At 43.0% G+C, this 14,446-nt stretch overlaps 1 protein-coding gene across 1 annotated transcript in view; it reads left to right on the plus strand.

Annotated features, from left to right (window-relative positions):
- Positions 1-7,385: 7,385 nt before the first annotated feature.
- LOC104502203 (clavesin-1-like) overlaps positions 7,386-14,446 on the plus strand; it is a gene marked incomplete at its 3' end in the record, with an annotated part of 18,147 nt that continues 11,086 nt past the window's right edge. The window contains 2 exon segments of the mRNA XM_010146141.1: positions 7,386-7,439; positions 7,441-7,838. Coding sequence (XP_010144443.1) covers positions 7,386-7,439; positions 7,441-7,838 — 452 coding nt within the window.

The raw sequence follows: 14,446 nt of genomic DNA on the forward strand, positions 1-14,446 counted from the left end.
CCCGCTGCCTGCTGCTCGCTCCTTCCCTGCTCGCCGCCTCCATGTCCCCCGCCTGCCCTGCCTCTTACTTGGCCTGCTCCCTCCCTGCCTCCTCCGGTTGCCGCTCCTACCTCACTGCTCTCTGACCCTCTGACTCCTTCCCCTGCTCCCTGCCTGCCCTGCCTCTCTTCCTTGCCCTGCTCCTTGCCTTCTCTGCTTGTCCTAGTTACCTGCCTTACTTGCTTCTCCTCCCTGTCTGCTCTCCTTCCCTTACTCTTCCCTTCCTCCTCTGCTTCCCCTTCCTTCTGCCTTTCCTCCCTGCTCTGCTTCTCTTCCCCCGCCTTCCTGTTTTCTACTATCCCTGTCCTGCTTCCTTCCCTCCCTGCCTCTGTTTCACCCCCATTCCTCACTTTTCTGCCCCTTCTTCCCCTCCTGTCTTCCTTCTCCATCACTGGTCCCAATCCTTCCTGAAAGAGGGCAAGGGGCTGGAAAAATCAGCTCAGCAGCTGGGCAAGCAGGGGAACAAGCACAGGGATCTGGAACCCAAAAATCCAGATGCAATTTGAGAGCAGAGAAGAGGTGATAGTGTTGGAAGAGGTTAAAACCAGGAGTTAAGGGACCAAGTAAAGACTCCAGCCAAGTGCTGACAGGTAGGAACTTGCCAAACAGCAGCAGATACCTGTTTGCTCCTCAGCAAATTGATGCCTGCTTTGACCAAGTTCATTCAACTCAAAGGGGAATGAGGGGTTAAGAGGAGGGGGAAAATGTGCTGGGTCAGTCAAATAACTGTTTGGCTTTCCCGATAGCAAACAGTGATGAATAATGGGTGCAGGGAAGAAGCAGGGTGAATTAGTCCTACCCTGTGGATCCTTTGCTGCAGAAAGTCAAGAATGAAGTTGTGGTCTCTGCAAGGAGTGAGGGTGTTCAGACTGGGCTTCAGACAGAAAACAAGCACAAAGCAAATAACAGCTAGAGAAACCCCATAAGTGCTACAGGCCTGGCTTCAGTTCTATTTGCAATGCCTTAATCCTGTGAGGGTGGGGAAGGTCATAGGAGAAAGGGAGCTTTCCCTTTTCAAAATGCTGATTCCTCAACCTAAACATGCTCCAGGAATAATGAAGTTAAGGAGCAGATGGCTACTCCTTGTCCATCACTAAGGAAGGAAAAATTAAATTACATGAAGGCTGCTTTCATGTGCTTGCTGAGCAGTCAGATAACATGGATTTTCTCTAGTACTAAAAGTTAATGTAATGCCAACATCTACATGACAGATTATGTAACAGCGTTGTGCCGTGCAGTGCAGAGCAAAGGTAAGGGTTTACTTTTTCATGTCATGGTAAGTCAGAGAACCTCACAGAGCACCCCCCAGTTTGCAGTCTCTAGCCCAGCTTGAAGTTTACAGGGGCAGCTTGTGTTGTCAGCATAATCAGGTCTGATATTCATCTGTTATAAAATGCTGCCGATTATTTTTAGGAATTTTGTTGACTCACCCAGCTCTGAAAACTATCCAGTGTTTTCTAAAAATCAGACTCTTGCAAGCCACATGCGAAACAAGGGAAGACATTACAGCCTTTTCAAAACACCTTTTTGCTTGATTAGATCTTCATTTATAACTTGAAATCTAGTGCAGACACCACACTCTTATACTGAGCAGCTCTGAGCCATGGAATTGAGTTCAGCAATGGAGGAGCTGCAGAATCCACCCCATCACACCAAGTCATAATCCCTTAAATTCTACATGCTTGGAACACAGGTTTTCCCATTGAAACAGGTAACAGCCACCTCCCCATCTTTTGAAAGAGTGCCATGGCAGTTAAAATACAGGTGATCAGACCCAGAACATTTCCTTCAAACTAAGACTAAACTAATGCAATTCTTTGTTTAGGTGGTCTCTTACTGAGGCAGTTGTGCTGTTGTTTGGCAAGCGCGTACTATTTTCTCTCAGCCCGTTGCTGTGGTGGCTGCGCACCTGGCACATACACAAACGAGTATGACGATCAGATCCTACTAGTGAAAATCTGTCTTTTACAGAATGGGAAGTTCAGTCAGCAGAAGCTGACATCGTGTTTGGCAGATGAGTTAAGTCCTTTCCCTCTTGATACTAATGTTGCTCTGAGAATTCCATTTGAGAATTTACGATTGGGTTTGTGCTTTGTTTTTTCCTCCTTTAGTTTTGGTTTTGTGGGGGGTTTTTTTGTTTGATTTTAGTTTTGTTTAAATAATGAACTTAAGTCTGACATGTTCAAACAAACTTACAAGGTAACATCAAGTTACAGTAAACTTTATTTCTACAGTTTCGGGAGAAGTATCTGTGTGCACATCTTTGTGTTTGTGCTCAGACTTCAAAGGAGTGTGAGAAAAAAAGAAACAGGAGGATTGTGTGAATTGCCTCCCTTCCTCTCTTCCTTCCTCTTCACCCCACCTTTCTCTCCTTCTCCCCCTCCCACTTCCCCCATCACCCCACAGAATGATGTCTGCCTTTCTCTGGTGTGAGGTACGAAGAAGAACTAAGCCAGCTGCTAAGGCAATAACAATCTTTGCGTGTCATATTTTTAAAGGAAATTTTTTAAAAATATGAAGCAAAAGAACTGTCAAATTAGATAAACTTCATGTTATCAAAGTAGGACTAAATATCTTGATAATGTTTTGTTCCTTCTCTATATCTCTGTGCAGAAGTTGTAACACCACTTCTACAGCTACAGGGATTTTCCAGGCACAGGATCCTGTGCTGCCAGATTTCTACATCTCTTTTGAAATCAGTTCATGGAGCTGGGGTACATCCTTTTCCTCAGCTGAGTGCTCCATTTCCAGGGCAGGTTCCTGCTAAGGTACCACAAAGTGCCGTAGGAGCCACCCCTACAGGTACAGCTATGGATTCATCGTCCCCTGCCCTTATGGAGCAATCCCTGCTAAGTAGAACACAGCCCCAAGATGTTTTCCAAAGTTAACATCAAAATATTTTTTAAAAAGCGATTTAATGAGATGACACCCACGCTCTAAGATGAAATCATTCTACATTAGCATGTTCCCTCCCCCCCCACCCACTCCTTTCTTTCCTGGCATGACTTTAGCTGCTAATGTCTGTACGAGTGCAAGGGATTAGGAATTACATAATGAGATAAATCATAACAGTGATGCCTATTAATACCAGGTGAGAATCAAACCTTATGCCTTCCCCATTTGAAGGCTGTGGTAAAGAAATTTCACATGACATCTGGCTTTGAACTGAATGGAAATAACTGTTAGACAGAGGTAAATAAACCTTTCTGGAACTGAAGTGGATGGGGAAGGGCCAAGTGGACATGAGGACAGTGCTTCAAGAGCCAAATGGTGATGCAGGGACAGCTAAGCAGGCAGGAACAAAATGATCCAGACGAGCGTCATCATCACCAAGAGCAGGTTTTGGCCAATTTTCCAAAGGATGTAGAGCAAATAAAGGTTGAATGCAGATCCAGAAGCTGTCATTGAAGAGACAGCAGTAAAGCATATTAAGATCTTTGGATGGAAAGCTATATATATGCTTCCTTAAGATTTTTAATTAGTAAATATTACTATACAAGATTTTAACAACTAAATTTTATTTGAGGGTCAGGCAAAAATATAAGCTGTTTGTCTGAAGAATGTATCCCTGTTTCAGCATTTTACCCATCCTAAAACAGCCACTTGTTATTTTCTTGTTGGGATTGAGAATGACTAAGCCAAAGTGGTGCGTGACACCACAATTTTGGTGTCAGTTTCCTTTCTTTTTCTGTAATATGTTGTGTTTCAAACCTCTGTTAATTGTTTAAAGCTGAGTTTTGTTCCTTTGGAGGGATGATTTATTTTAAGTGCCTGTGAAAAGACATTAGAAGAGCAAATAGCCCTTTGGGAACAAAGAGACACAACAAAGAAAAACAGCTCTTGAGACTATAACAAAGTCTAGCATGCCAACGTGCAGCAACAATAGTCAAGATATAAATAAAATCTTCATTCAGAAAAAACCCTGAACCTCTGAAAAAGTGGTGGATGGATCAGAGCTGTATGCAGCATCAGAAAAGGAGAAATTGCCATGTGTGGGAGGGGTTGAAAATGGAGAAGGTGCTTCTGTTATACATTCAGGGATCAGAATAAATCAGTACCATTTGAGAAAGCACCATGACAAGTGAACGAGGCAGCTCTGAACACTGAATTTGTTAAGGTAAGCAGTGGGAGAACCAAATCATCCACTGATGTAAATCAGACTCCTTGAAGTCAGTGGTGCTAGAGCAGGTTACTAACCCCATGATCTGTGTTATGAGTCAGATGCAACAACATTATTCACACTTATTTTGGGTATTTCCTACATATTTGGATATTATTTTGCAATACGACATCATACCAGTAAGGTATTTTAGTGCAGTCTGTTGCAGCTGATAATCAGGACCATCTCTAGAGGCTCTCCTGTAAGCTGTAACACAGAGGTACAGCTCAGCTCCCTATCAGGAAACCCTGAGATGCCTTTAAAAACATGTCTTTTGTTAGACTCAGTATTTGTAAGTTGCTTTTTGACAGCAGCATTTGACAGGGCAGGGCTGTATTTCCCTCACCTTGGGATCATCCTGCACATGAAGAGCACTAATCCATCTCAACCAGATAAAAACCAGGAATCTTTAACTGGAAATAAGTAGCATAGCTGTTGACATTAAATGCTTGGGGATCCTATAGGAAAATCTGAACAGGCAGACTTTATCTCCCTGGTCTAATTCCATTTTCTTCTGGAACAGACTGCAGTTGACCTTTCAAGTCAGAAAAGGAGCAGAGAAAGAGACAGGTTTACTCCCATAAGCTTGTAGAAAGTGGATGAACCCACTGGGGCGCTCACAGTTAACTGCTGCCCCAAGTCCTTGGACCTATTAGAGCAGGTCTAGAGAAGGGCCACAACAACAGTCAGAACTGGCCACCTCTGCCATGAGGACAGGCTGAGAGTTTGGGTTGTTTAGCACGGAGAAGGGAAGGCTCCAGGGAGACCTTAGTGCAGCCTCTCAGGATTTATTCAACAACACTTGTGAGAAAGAGACTTCTAACTAGGGCCTGTAGTAACAGGACAAGGGCTAATGGTTTAAAACTGGAAGAGGATAGATTTAGATCAGATGTAAGAAGAATTTCTTTATGATGGTGGTGGCAAGAGAGGAGCAAGTTGGCCAGAGGAGCTGTGAAAGTTCCATCCCTGGAGACATTCAGGCCAGGTTGGACAGGACTCTGGGCACCCTGATCCAGTGGAAGATGTCCTTGCCCATGGCAGGAGGGTTGGTCCTGATGATATTTAATGATTCCTTCCAATCCAGGCCATGCTGTGATTCCATGATTTTGTGATTGAGTCACAGGAGCTTCAAAGGTGTTCCAGTTCACACTGGGCCCTGAGCCAGAGCTGATGCAGACCCCAGATAAGCTCTATGACCTACATCAATTTTACAATCAGCAGAATTCAGCTGGCACTGTCGGAGTTATCCTAATTTGGTCTAAAAGGCAAGAGCACAGCAAATACCTGTTACTTTATTTTTTATATGGGCAGTCCACCCCTAATCCAGCTCTAACTTCTTTAAAAATTGAATAACCTGCACCAATCCACCACCCATGTAAAGTCCAGCGCCTGTTTATCTGGAGTCACTGGGACTGCACAGTTCCTTGTCAAAGGCAGTCACCCTTCCTTCCTCCCAGCCCTGCCTTTTCCCAGGCTGCTCAATCCCAGATCCTCTGTCCCGCAGGTAGCTCTTCTCAAGCCCAGCTCCACAGCGAGCACAGAGAGCAGCTGATTAACAAACTCTCCTTTGCGCATCACCACAATAGCAACATGCATCAGGCTTGTCTAAGTGAAAAGCTCAACTCCTGTCACAAACATCCTTTAAGCAAATATGCCAAAACTGTGTTCCAATTCCAGGATCTCATCCTGGGGCTGCAGCGTCTAAAATGCAGTTTTTATTAATGGCATGCGAGCTCACAGGGAACTCGGGCATCCCTTGTGCTGACTGACTGCCAGGTCCTGCGGTGTAGCTTCATGCAGCCCCTGGACAAAGAAATGCTCTGGCTGCTGCTCCCCGCTCTGTTTGATGGCAGAACGCTGAACCCAGGGGAGTAGCTGAGTGAAACGGTTGGTTTACTACAAATAATTCATAACTTTCCAAACAGCCTTCTCCAAATACAATAAAGTATGTCTTTCATGGAGGGATTCCCTTTTAATTTTTAAAACCAATTTTTCTTTTTCAGAAATGAGCGCAGTTAAGCAGTGGGGGTTTTTGTTTGCTTGTCTGTTTTTCTGATGGCAGAAAAATTGGCTGGATCTTGATCTTTCTTCACACACACTTCACATTTGAACAGCCTTTGATCCCATTTCACACAAGTGTAACTCCACAGACTCCGATGACAGCCTCCTGCTAATTATGTCACCGCAATGTAAGAGATTCACTGTACCATTTTGCTCATACATAACAGCTTAAGCAGCTTGTCTCCTAACACTTGTAAAAACAAATTCTAGGTAAAGTGCAGGAATGAAAATGAAATTCCAAACCAGGCATTCAGAGAAGCTACAAGCTACTGAAAAAAAGATTTTGGAATAAAATACATCTCTTTTCAACTAAAACACCAACACTGTCAGGTTAGGTCCATCAAGAGCTTTATTCATGGGAAGTTTCCCACGAGGATGTATTAAGTCTCAATGAAAATACTTTCAAGTGAGGTTTTACCAAGTAGAAAATACCCCTTGATGTTGGTGGAGGTTTGGTTTGTTGTTTTAAATCAGTTTTGTACAATCGGCCCAGGGCTAATTCAAGGAAAGCTGCAAGCTGAAAGTACAGGTGATAAACCCAAGCCATCAGTAGTTCTACTTGATAAGTATAAATTTGGATACTTAGGAAGCTGAAGTGTCACTCCTGTTAGAGGTGGGGAAAAGACTATTTTTGACATCCTGGGCTTGAAGTTACAGGATGCTGGAACTCCCACGCTTCTGTAAGCCAACTTTGCAAAGCGTATTCAAAGAGTAAGGCGATACAGCTTAATATTAATTATCAATTAATCAGACTCAAGCTTTCAGAACAGCAATATATACACTCTAGATGTCAGTTACTGCCATATCTTGAATGCAACCATTCTGAAATTATTTGAAATTATTATTTATCCTCTTACATCAGAAGCACCCGAAGCAATCTGATTGCTAGATGAGGTTCAGGGATGCATTCCTGGAGCTTTGTATACATACTTAATCTTCCCATTGTATATTTTCTTTTAGTAAGTGATGGAATAATCACCACTTCCCTTTGGATGGATCATACAACACGTGAACTGCCTGTTACTCTTTCTCCAAGAATAACAGCTCTTTGCTCTTGCTTGTTAAATATCAGCTTGATGGCAGAAAGTTTCTGAATGGCTCACGCTCACAGCAGACCGTCAGTTGAATGGGATCAGCACTTCTGCTGAAATATCTGAAGCTAAGGATTTGGAAAAGAGGTTTTTGCAGAGATGACCCATTTACAAGCTGGACTTAGTCCAGAGACTATAGAGAAAGCCCGCCTGGAACTGAATGAAAACCCAGACATTTTGCATCAGGATATCCAGCAGGTCAGGGACATGATCATCACGAGGCCTGACATCGGGTTTTTACGTACAGATGATGCCTTCATCCTGAGATTTCTCCGAGCCAGAAAGTTTCATCAAACTGAGGCCTTCAGACTGCTGGCTCAGTACTTCCAGTACCGCCAGTTAAATCTGGATATGTTCAAAAACTTCAAGGCTGATGATCCAGGAATCAAACGGGCTCTGACCGATGGGTTCCCAGGAGTGCTGGAAAACCGCGACCACTGCGGCAGGAAGATTCTTCTGCTGTTTGCAGCCAACTGGGATCAGAGTAGGTAAATGTAGATAGTGTCCTTATCTTTTTACATACTCTCACACTCAACATGTAACAGAATATTTGTGACCACACTTGAAGCATCAAGGCCATTTTCAGTAAAATATTTTGTAATGCGGAGTGCATGTCATGAAAACTTTCATCTGATCTTATCACCTCTCACCTTCAGGTGTAACACCCTCGAGAGACAAGGCAATACCAGTGCAGCAGAGTAGTTCATGTGTTTTTCCAGAAGTATTTCCAGTGTTGAGCCAGACAGTACCTGTTTGCTATAAATACATTAATGCCTGTTATATAATTGCTTCAGTAATGTCACGGACCAGCCACGCAGGTTGACAGAAAGGAAATGTCTCAAAACACATGGGGGCTCCCATAGCTCTTCTGGTACAGAAGGAACTGACCATATTTGTCATGTTCTGTCTCCAGACTTCTGAACATATTTTTCTTCTTGTTTGAACCATTGCAGGAATTACAGCCCAAGTTATGAGATTTTCACAAACTGCTTAATTGCCACTCCAGTTACTGCATGTTTGTTAGTCTGCGAAATGGAAGGTTTGTGCCAAGCGTATTTTCTGTTCGGGTCATTTCTTTACCGAGTGGTATGAACAAAGATATCTCCCAGCCGTTATTATAACATGATGTCCTTAAATGTTAATGTGATTAGTCAGCTTTCACTACCTATTTGAAGTGATACAGAGAAAAGAGGCTAGTCCAGGAGTATCACGTTCACACTGTCCTCTTCATCAGGAGTCATTCCATTTTCCCTGCCTTCACAGTGAGATGGAGAAATGCAATCAGCTGTAGGATTGCCATATGTTCTGGCTTGTGATAAAAATCAGACCAAAGAACGAAATTCATATTCAGGTTTTGAGCACTGTAACTTCTGACGAGTTATGGGTAGGATTTTGCCCTGGCTTGGCCCAAGTTTGTCCATGAAACCATTTCATCTCTAGGAGAGACTAGACTGGAGCTTGGAATTTGTTACAGAAATTAGAGAACAGCACACGTATGCCTGCTGTTTTTCATGTTTTCTGGAGAAACCTTTCATTTTTTCCATGTGAAAACAGTTCAGAAGGGAATCAATAGAGCTACAGATGTGGTAAATATGTACAGAAAAAGTTACAGAAACGTAATTTTGCATATACAACAGTATTCAGTGGAATCCAGAACTGAAGCCAGTGATAAAAGTCCTACTGACCACAAAGGGACCAGCAGTTTATCTCCTGTCTTTGAGCTGCGAGCTCGCCTTTCTTCCAACCACAAAACCCTTCCGTTAGCAATTGGCCTGGAAAGAAAGACGAGTGAAAAGGTGTCTGAATTAATAGGAAGTATCAGCTTTAGAGGACAGAAGCACCGTGGCTCTGCTGGTTGCATTAAGGGATTTTGGTATTATATAGAGGCGGCTTTGGGTTTCTGATCCCTCAACAAAATGAATCCCTGCGATTAACCTCGTACAGCAGCTCCTGCTCTTGGGAAGCTGAGGGTGCTGCTGTCTAAGGCTTCGGCAATTAAATTTTGACATAACGCTGACTTCTGTCAGATTTTGGCTCAAACTTTCTGCAAGTCCTTTAATGTGCATCCATGTGTGTGCGCAAAAACCAAAGGGATCCTGCTTGCAAGGTACCCCATTTCTGAAAATGTAATTCTAACCGTGAGGAGGAGGCAGGCTGAGGCAAACAGGGTAGGATTTACTCTAAGGCTCCTCAGTGAAACTGAGAATCAGGGGCAAAATTCACCTCTTTCATCCACTGAAGCTCAGTTCCTCTGTGCTGTCATTTCAGAGGGCTTTTGTAGAGCTCCAAGGGCAACAGGGATTTGGGCTGTAGGTGAAGAGGGGGATTCATAGGATGCTGTGATGTGGACATGCAAGAGTAAGAGCTCAGTCTCCAGCACACCTTTCCTAACATTAATCTCACTTGCAATTGGCTGTATCGTGTCTTTATGATTAAATCATAATTTAAGAGATCAAGAAGAAATCATAATTTAGAACAGATTGTTTAAAACCAGCATAGCTATAATCCATTATCTGATTTTCAGCCATTCTTACCATTTAATACTCCTGAGAGTACAGTGACTGTAGGGATCATATGTCAAGGAAGCAGAAGCAGCTTGAAAACTTTTTGGTCTTACAAAAATACTGATTTTTAAAAGGAAATGTCATTATAATACAGCTGCTTGGGCTAATCAGATCCAAGATGTTTTTAAGGGATTATCAGTAAAGTTAAAATTTATGTAAGCTTTTAGAAATGTTTGTAATTTCATCCTGAAGAATATAATTTATAGACCTAACATCTCTAGAAAAGAGAGTTTAATTTCCAGCCCTAATGTTTCCAGCTTCAGCTTCTAGCTGCTGGATTGTGGTTAGATTAAAGAGACCACAAAAATATGACAGCTTCCCATGCTGGTACTCTTGTGTCCCGATTACATCATCTTTTAACCTACTTTTGAATCCACTGAGGATGTGGCACTGTAGGGTAAGTTACAGTCAGGCAACAAGAAGATAGTACATTAGCTACTCTACAGCAGTGGTTCGGGTGATCTCTTTTAGGCACGGTGAATTTAAAACAGCCCCTTGAAGGCTGTCCATGAGGTCGAGAACTTGCTTGTGGGCAGCTAGTACAGCAAAGATCACGTTCTGCACAGCATTGTGACGCCTTAACACCTTGCAATAGATTTTTGCTGCCAAAGCTTAAATTGATTGAGCTTCTTTTCTCCCAGAATTAGGAAGATCTTGCAGGTTGCTAATACTCTTGGTTATTCTTCCCCCCATCATTTTAGTGTTGTTGCTCATGCGCAGATGGATGAACTGAATACAAACCTTCACTAATAAACCCTCATGTGGTAACACCATCTTTTCTGTTCAGTAGTTCCCTCCATTTAGACAGAAGATTGTCATGGTTTTTTAGCTACTCTGTCACATTTTGAGCTTGTGTTCAGCTCAAATCTGCTTCCAAGCCACTGTTTCCTAAAATACAAACAGCACTGGTAAATGTGTCATATATTCTCATCCATACTGTGGGCACAGTCTAGCATGTGATTCACACTCTTCTGCAGAGCTAAACCTGTCCTCGGCGTCAATTATCACTGCATGGGTTGGGGCATCCACAAAGTTCACTGGCAAGAATTTTATTTTTGCTTCTGTATTATTGAAGAATAAAATGGTTGTGACCAAAACCTCCTTGATGCCTAGGAAAAGATCACAAGGAACGATAATTCCTATTGCCAGATCACTAGCTGAGATCTGCCACACTGCCAAGGTTTCATTCATTTCGCATTTGGTTCAATTTTGGCCTTCTTTTTAGATAGGTCTTAGAGTTGATGTCATCACTTTCTCTAGGTCCTGCACAGCGTATTCTGAATCTGTTAGTTAATCACATATGATACAGAACAGAAAACAGAGGTATGGAATAAGTGAAATGAGCAGATGGAGAGAAAAGAAAGATCAGATTGGTTCCACACAGAGAGAGGAAACCTGTTGAGCTGTATTACTATACACTAGAGAATCCCCGCAGGGAAGGACCATGATTCACTGTGACGAGAGCTCAGTCTTTAGAGGTGCAGAATAACCCAACTACAAGGTGTTCATTCGCCCCAAACCCACAAAGCCTTCACATATATTCCTGCTTACAGAGCACCTTGTTTTTAAATGTAAATCATGGAGTAACACAGACAGGTCAGGATGTCGAACTGATCTTGACAGCAACTGTGATGAAATAACTTACATCAGAAGAAAGTCCGTTCGTAAAACAAGTACATACAGATGTACAGTTTTGATGAGACCTGAATCAGGATTTCACAAATACCAAAGTGTCACATGCTGGATTACAAATACTCTTCCTCACTTTTCCGTTTCATCAGTCTCCCCACACCCAAGCCCTCCCTCCTCTGACACACCTCTAGTGAAACTGAAGCTTTTAAAGAAATCCGAGAAGCTCCTCTTTGGCTGTTGGATTGAGGAAAGCCTTCACTAGCTGCAGCAGCTGTTCCTAGGTCTGCTACAGCCTTCTAATACATCCTGCTTGTGCACCAGGGAGATGGGGGTTTGGGTGAACAAGTAATTCAACAGAAGGTGCTCATTAATCTTCCAAGTAAAGATATTTCCTTCAAGGTTGTTCAGTCACAGTATAATCTATTTCTGTGTAGAGCCAGCAGAAGGGCTATCTCCAATCACAATCCTCTGCAAACAGGGTCATGGGGTAGAGGGGCAGAAGGTTACCCATTGCCTTCTGCAGCAAAATGGTAATTAATTTCTGTCTTCCTGTTTGGACGGTTGTGTCTTAGAAGCTGTCACATAGCTCCAAAAATTTCACAAGTCGGACAGAACAAAACCCGCTGCTTTGTTCACGCTATGTATTCCCAAGTCAGCTGCTAGCCATGAATTCGCCTTTATTAACCAAGGAATCTCAAAGGCCAGATACTTCCCATTCTGTAGGAAAGTATATTGAGATCAGCCAAGGGGCAAGGAAATACTCTGACACAGTGGTAAAACAACAGCTATAAATGTTTGAAAGGATTGTGATGATGTCCTTGCTGAGGATGCTCGTAGTGGTGTAATTACAAGGGTATTGTCATCAGCAGATCCTGTTGGAATAAATTAATGTCTCAAATGCTGATTATTCCAATATATTTCAAGGATAATCTCAGATGCTTAACAGAATATGAAGGAATAAACATCTGTTGAGACTGATTTATAGTCACAGGCGGTAACTTAGCCTCATAGTTGTTTATTACAAGAGATTACAGCTGAGATGCAGCCAGCCCTCACACCAGAACGGTTTTCACACAGCACATCTTTGGGTTTGGTTCAGAGGTAGCGATTCTGCATTGGCAACAGTAACGCAGACTGAGGTTGTGGCTCAAGCATCGCATTGACCAATAAATAGCCTAGAAGCACACAACATTAAGAAGCCATTCATATTACATTACTGCATTGCTGAGCCGGCCCAAAATGGTAGGAGAGGAAGGAAGAACAGCCTAAGCAGAGCACTCATTTCGAGGAATAACAGATGCGCAAATTAAATGTTGGACAAAGATGACGGAAAGGGGCTCTGTCTCTGAAATGTTTTAATTTGCTTGGAGGCAGCAACTTAATTTGGTTAGTACCGTTTATTATGGAAGCTGTGTTTGGGAAGGCAATTGTAGCCTGTACGAGTGACAGAAGGATGACATATACAAATGACAGTCCTGGGTAGGGCTGAGAAGGGAATCAAAGAAGAAAGAAAATGTCTGAAAAAGAGAAAAACAACAACTGGGAAAGTTATGAAGTGTATGTTGAAGAACAAGAGAAGTTTGACTGAAAGGAGCTAAAAATTATCTGTGGGGCAGGTAAGGGAATCAAGCACATAATGAGAAGGAAGAGAAGGTGATGGGCTGGTGTTGGGCTGAGGGCTGACTGAAGAGCTGTGAAGGACAGTGGCAGGGTGAGACAGACAGCTGCTGGAGCTGGCCTGTGGGATAACAAAGTTGTGCTAGTACTTGTCCCTCACCCATGGAAAATGACCCATGCTCCTACCTGGGCCATGTCTGTCATCCCCACAGCTGGGTTCTGCAGAAGAACATTATAGTGGAGCTATAGCAACAGAATAGCACGAAGCCAAACACTGTGACATCCCTCTTGGCTCTTTGTCCCTCTGACCCCTGGGAACAGCTGGCAACAGTGACTGAAAGCTCTTCTCAATCAGAGGTTTGAGGCGAGACTTCACAGAAAGATCAGAATACTTTTCTGTCAGAGCTTTTCATAAATCAAGTTTTCTAAATATCTGATATTCTGATCAGTTCAACTTGCCAAACCTCGTTAAAAGGAGCTAAGAAAAATTCATGCAGTGCAGCAGGAACAGACTACAAGGAGTCAGGGGAAGGAAAAACCATTATTCTCTGACTATCTATTTAACAGGCTACAGGCAGTAGGGGCACTGGAAAGTGGACATACTGAGCTGGAATCCTTAAACACATTTGAAACTTAAATTCTAATACTTCTTGATATAATATTTCCCCAGGTCATGATTGGTTTTAGAATCTTTCCTCTAAACTGAGCCTCTGCATCAATTGCATTTTACATAAGGATAGTCACCTTTTACCACATGTTGGTAGGTGCTGAGCAGCTCCACTCCCAGCGCCCTCAGAGCAGCACAGGGGACACTTAGGAGCCCGTGCCATTAGCAGGCTGGGTGGTCCCAGAGGAGTTGGAGCACACAGCATGAATTTTGTCAGGTGGTGCATCGGGTGAGGGCTGCCGAGCTCTGAAATTGGGAACAGCACCTCACAAGATGCAGTCTCTCACATGCTTTAGAAGACATGCAGCTGATGGTCTGAATTAAATCAGGAAGCTTGAGACCTTTTTCCTTTTTAAACCAATATTCTTTTCTTGAGTTCCAGTTACAAGCCGTCCCCCACACCTTTCTTGTTCTTTCCCATAGATAATCCTGCTCTTCCACAAAGCCATAATTTCAGCCCCTCTGGTTTTATACCATGTCAGTAGAGGAACATAATTCCATGCATTCAGACATGAACAAAGTAATAAGGGTGACAAAAAATAGTAACAAGCACAAGGCCCCTGGTACAGTGTGATCAGGAACACACACTCCCCTTGCCAGTGCTTCCCCTTTCACT

Source organism: Buceros rhinoceros, unplaced genomic scaffold, assembly GCF_000710305.1.
Source record: "Buceros rhinoceros silvestris isolate BGI_N320 unplaced genomic scaffold, ASM71030v1 scaffold10602, whole genome shotgun sequence".
NCBI classification, from domain to species: Eukaryota; Metazoa; Chordata; class Aves; order Bucerotiformes; family Bucerotidae; genus Buceros; species Buceros rhinoceros.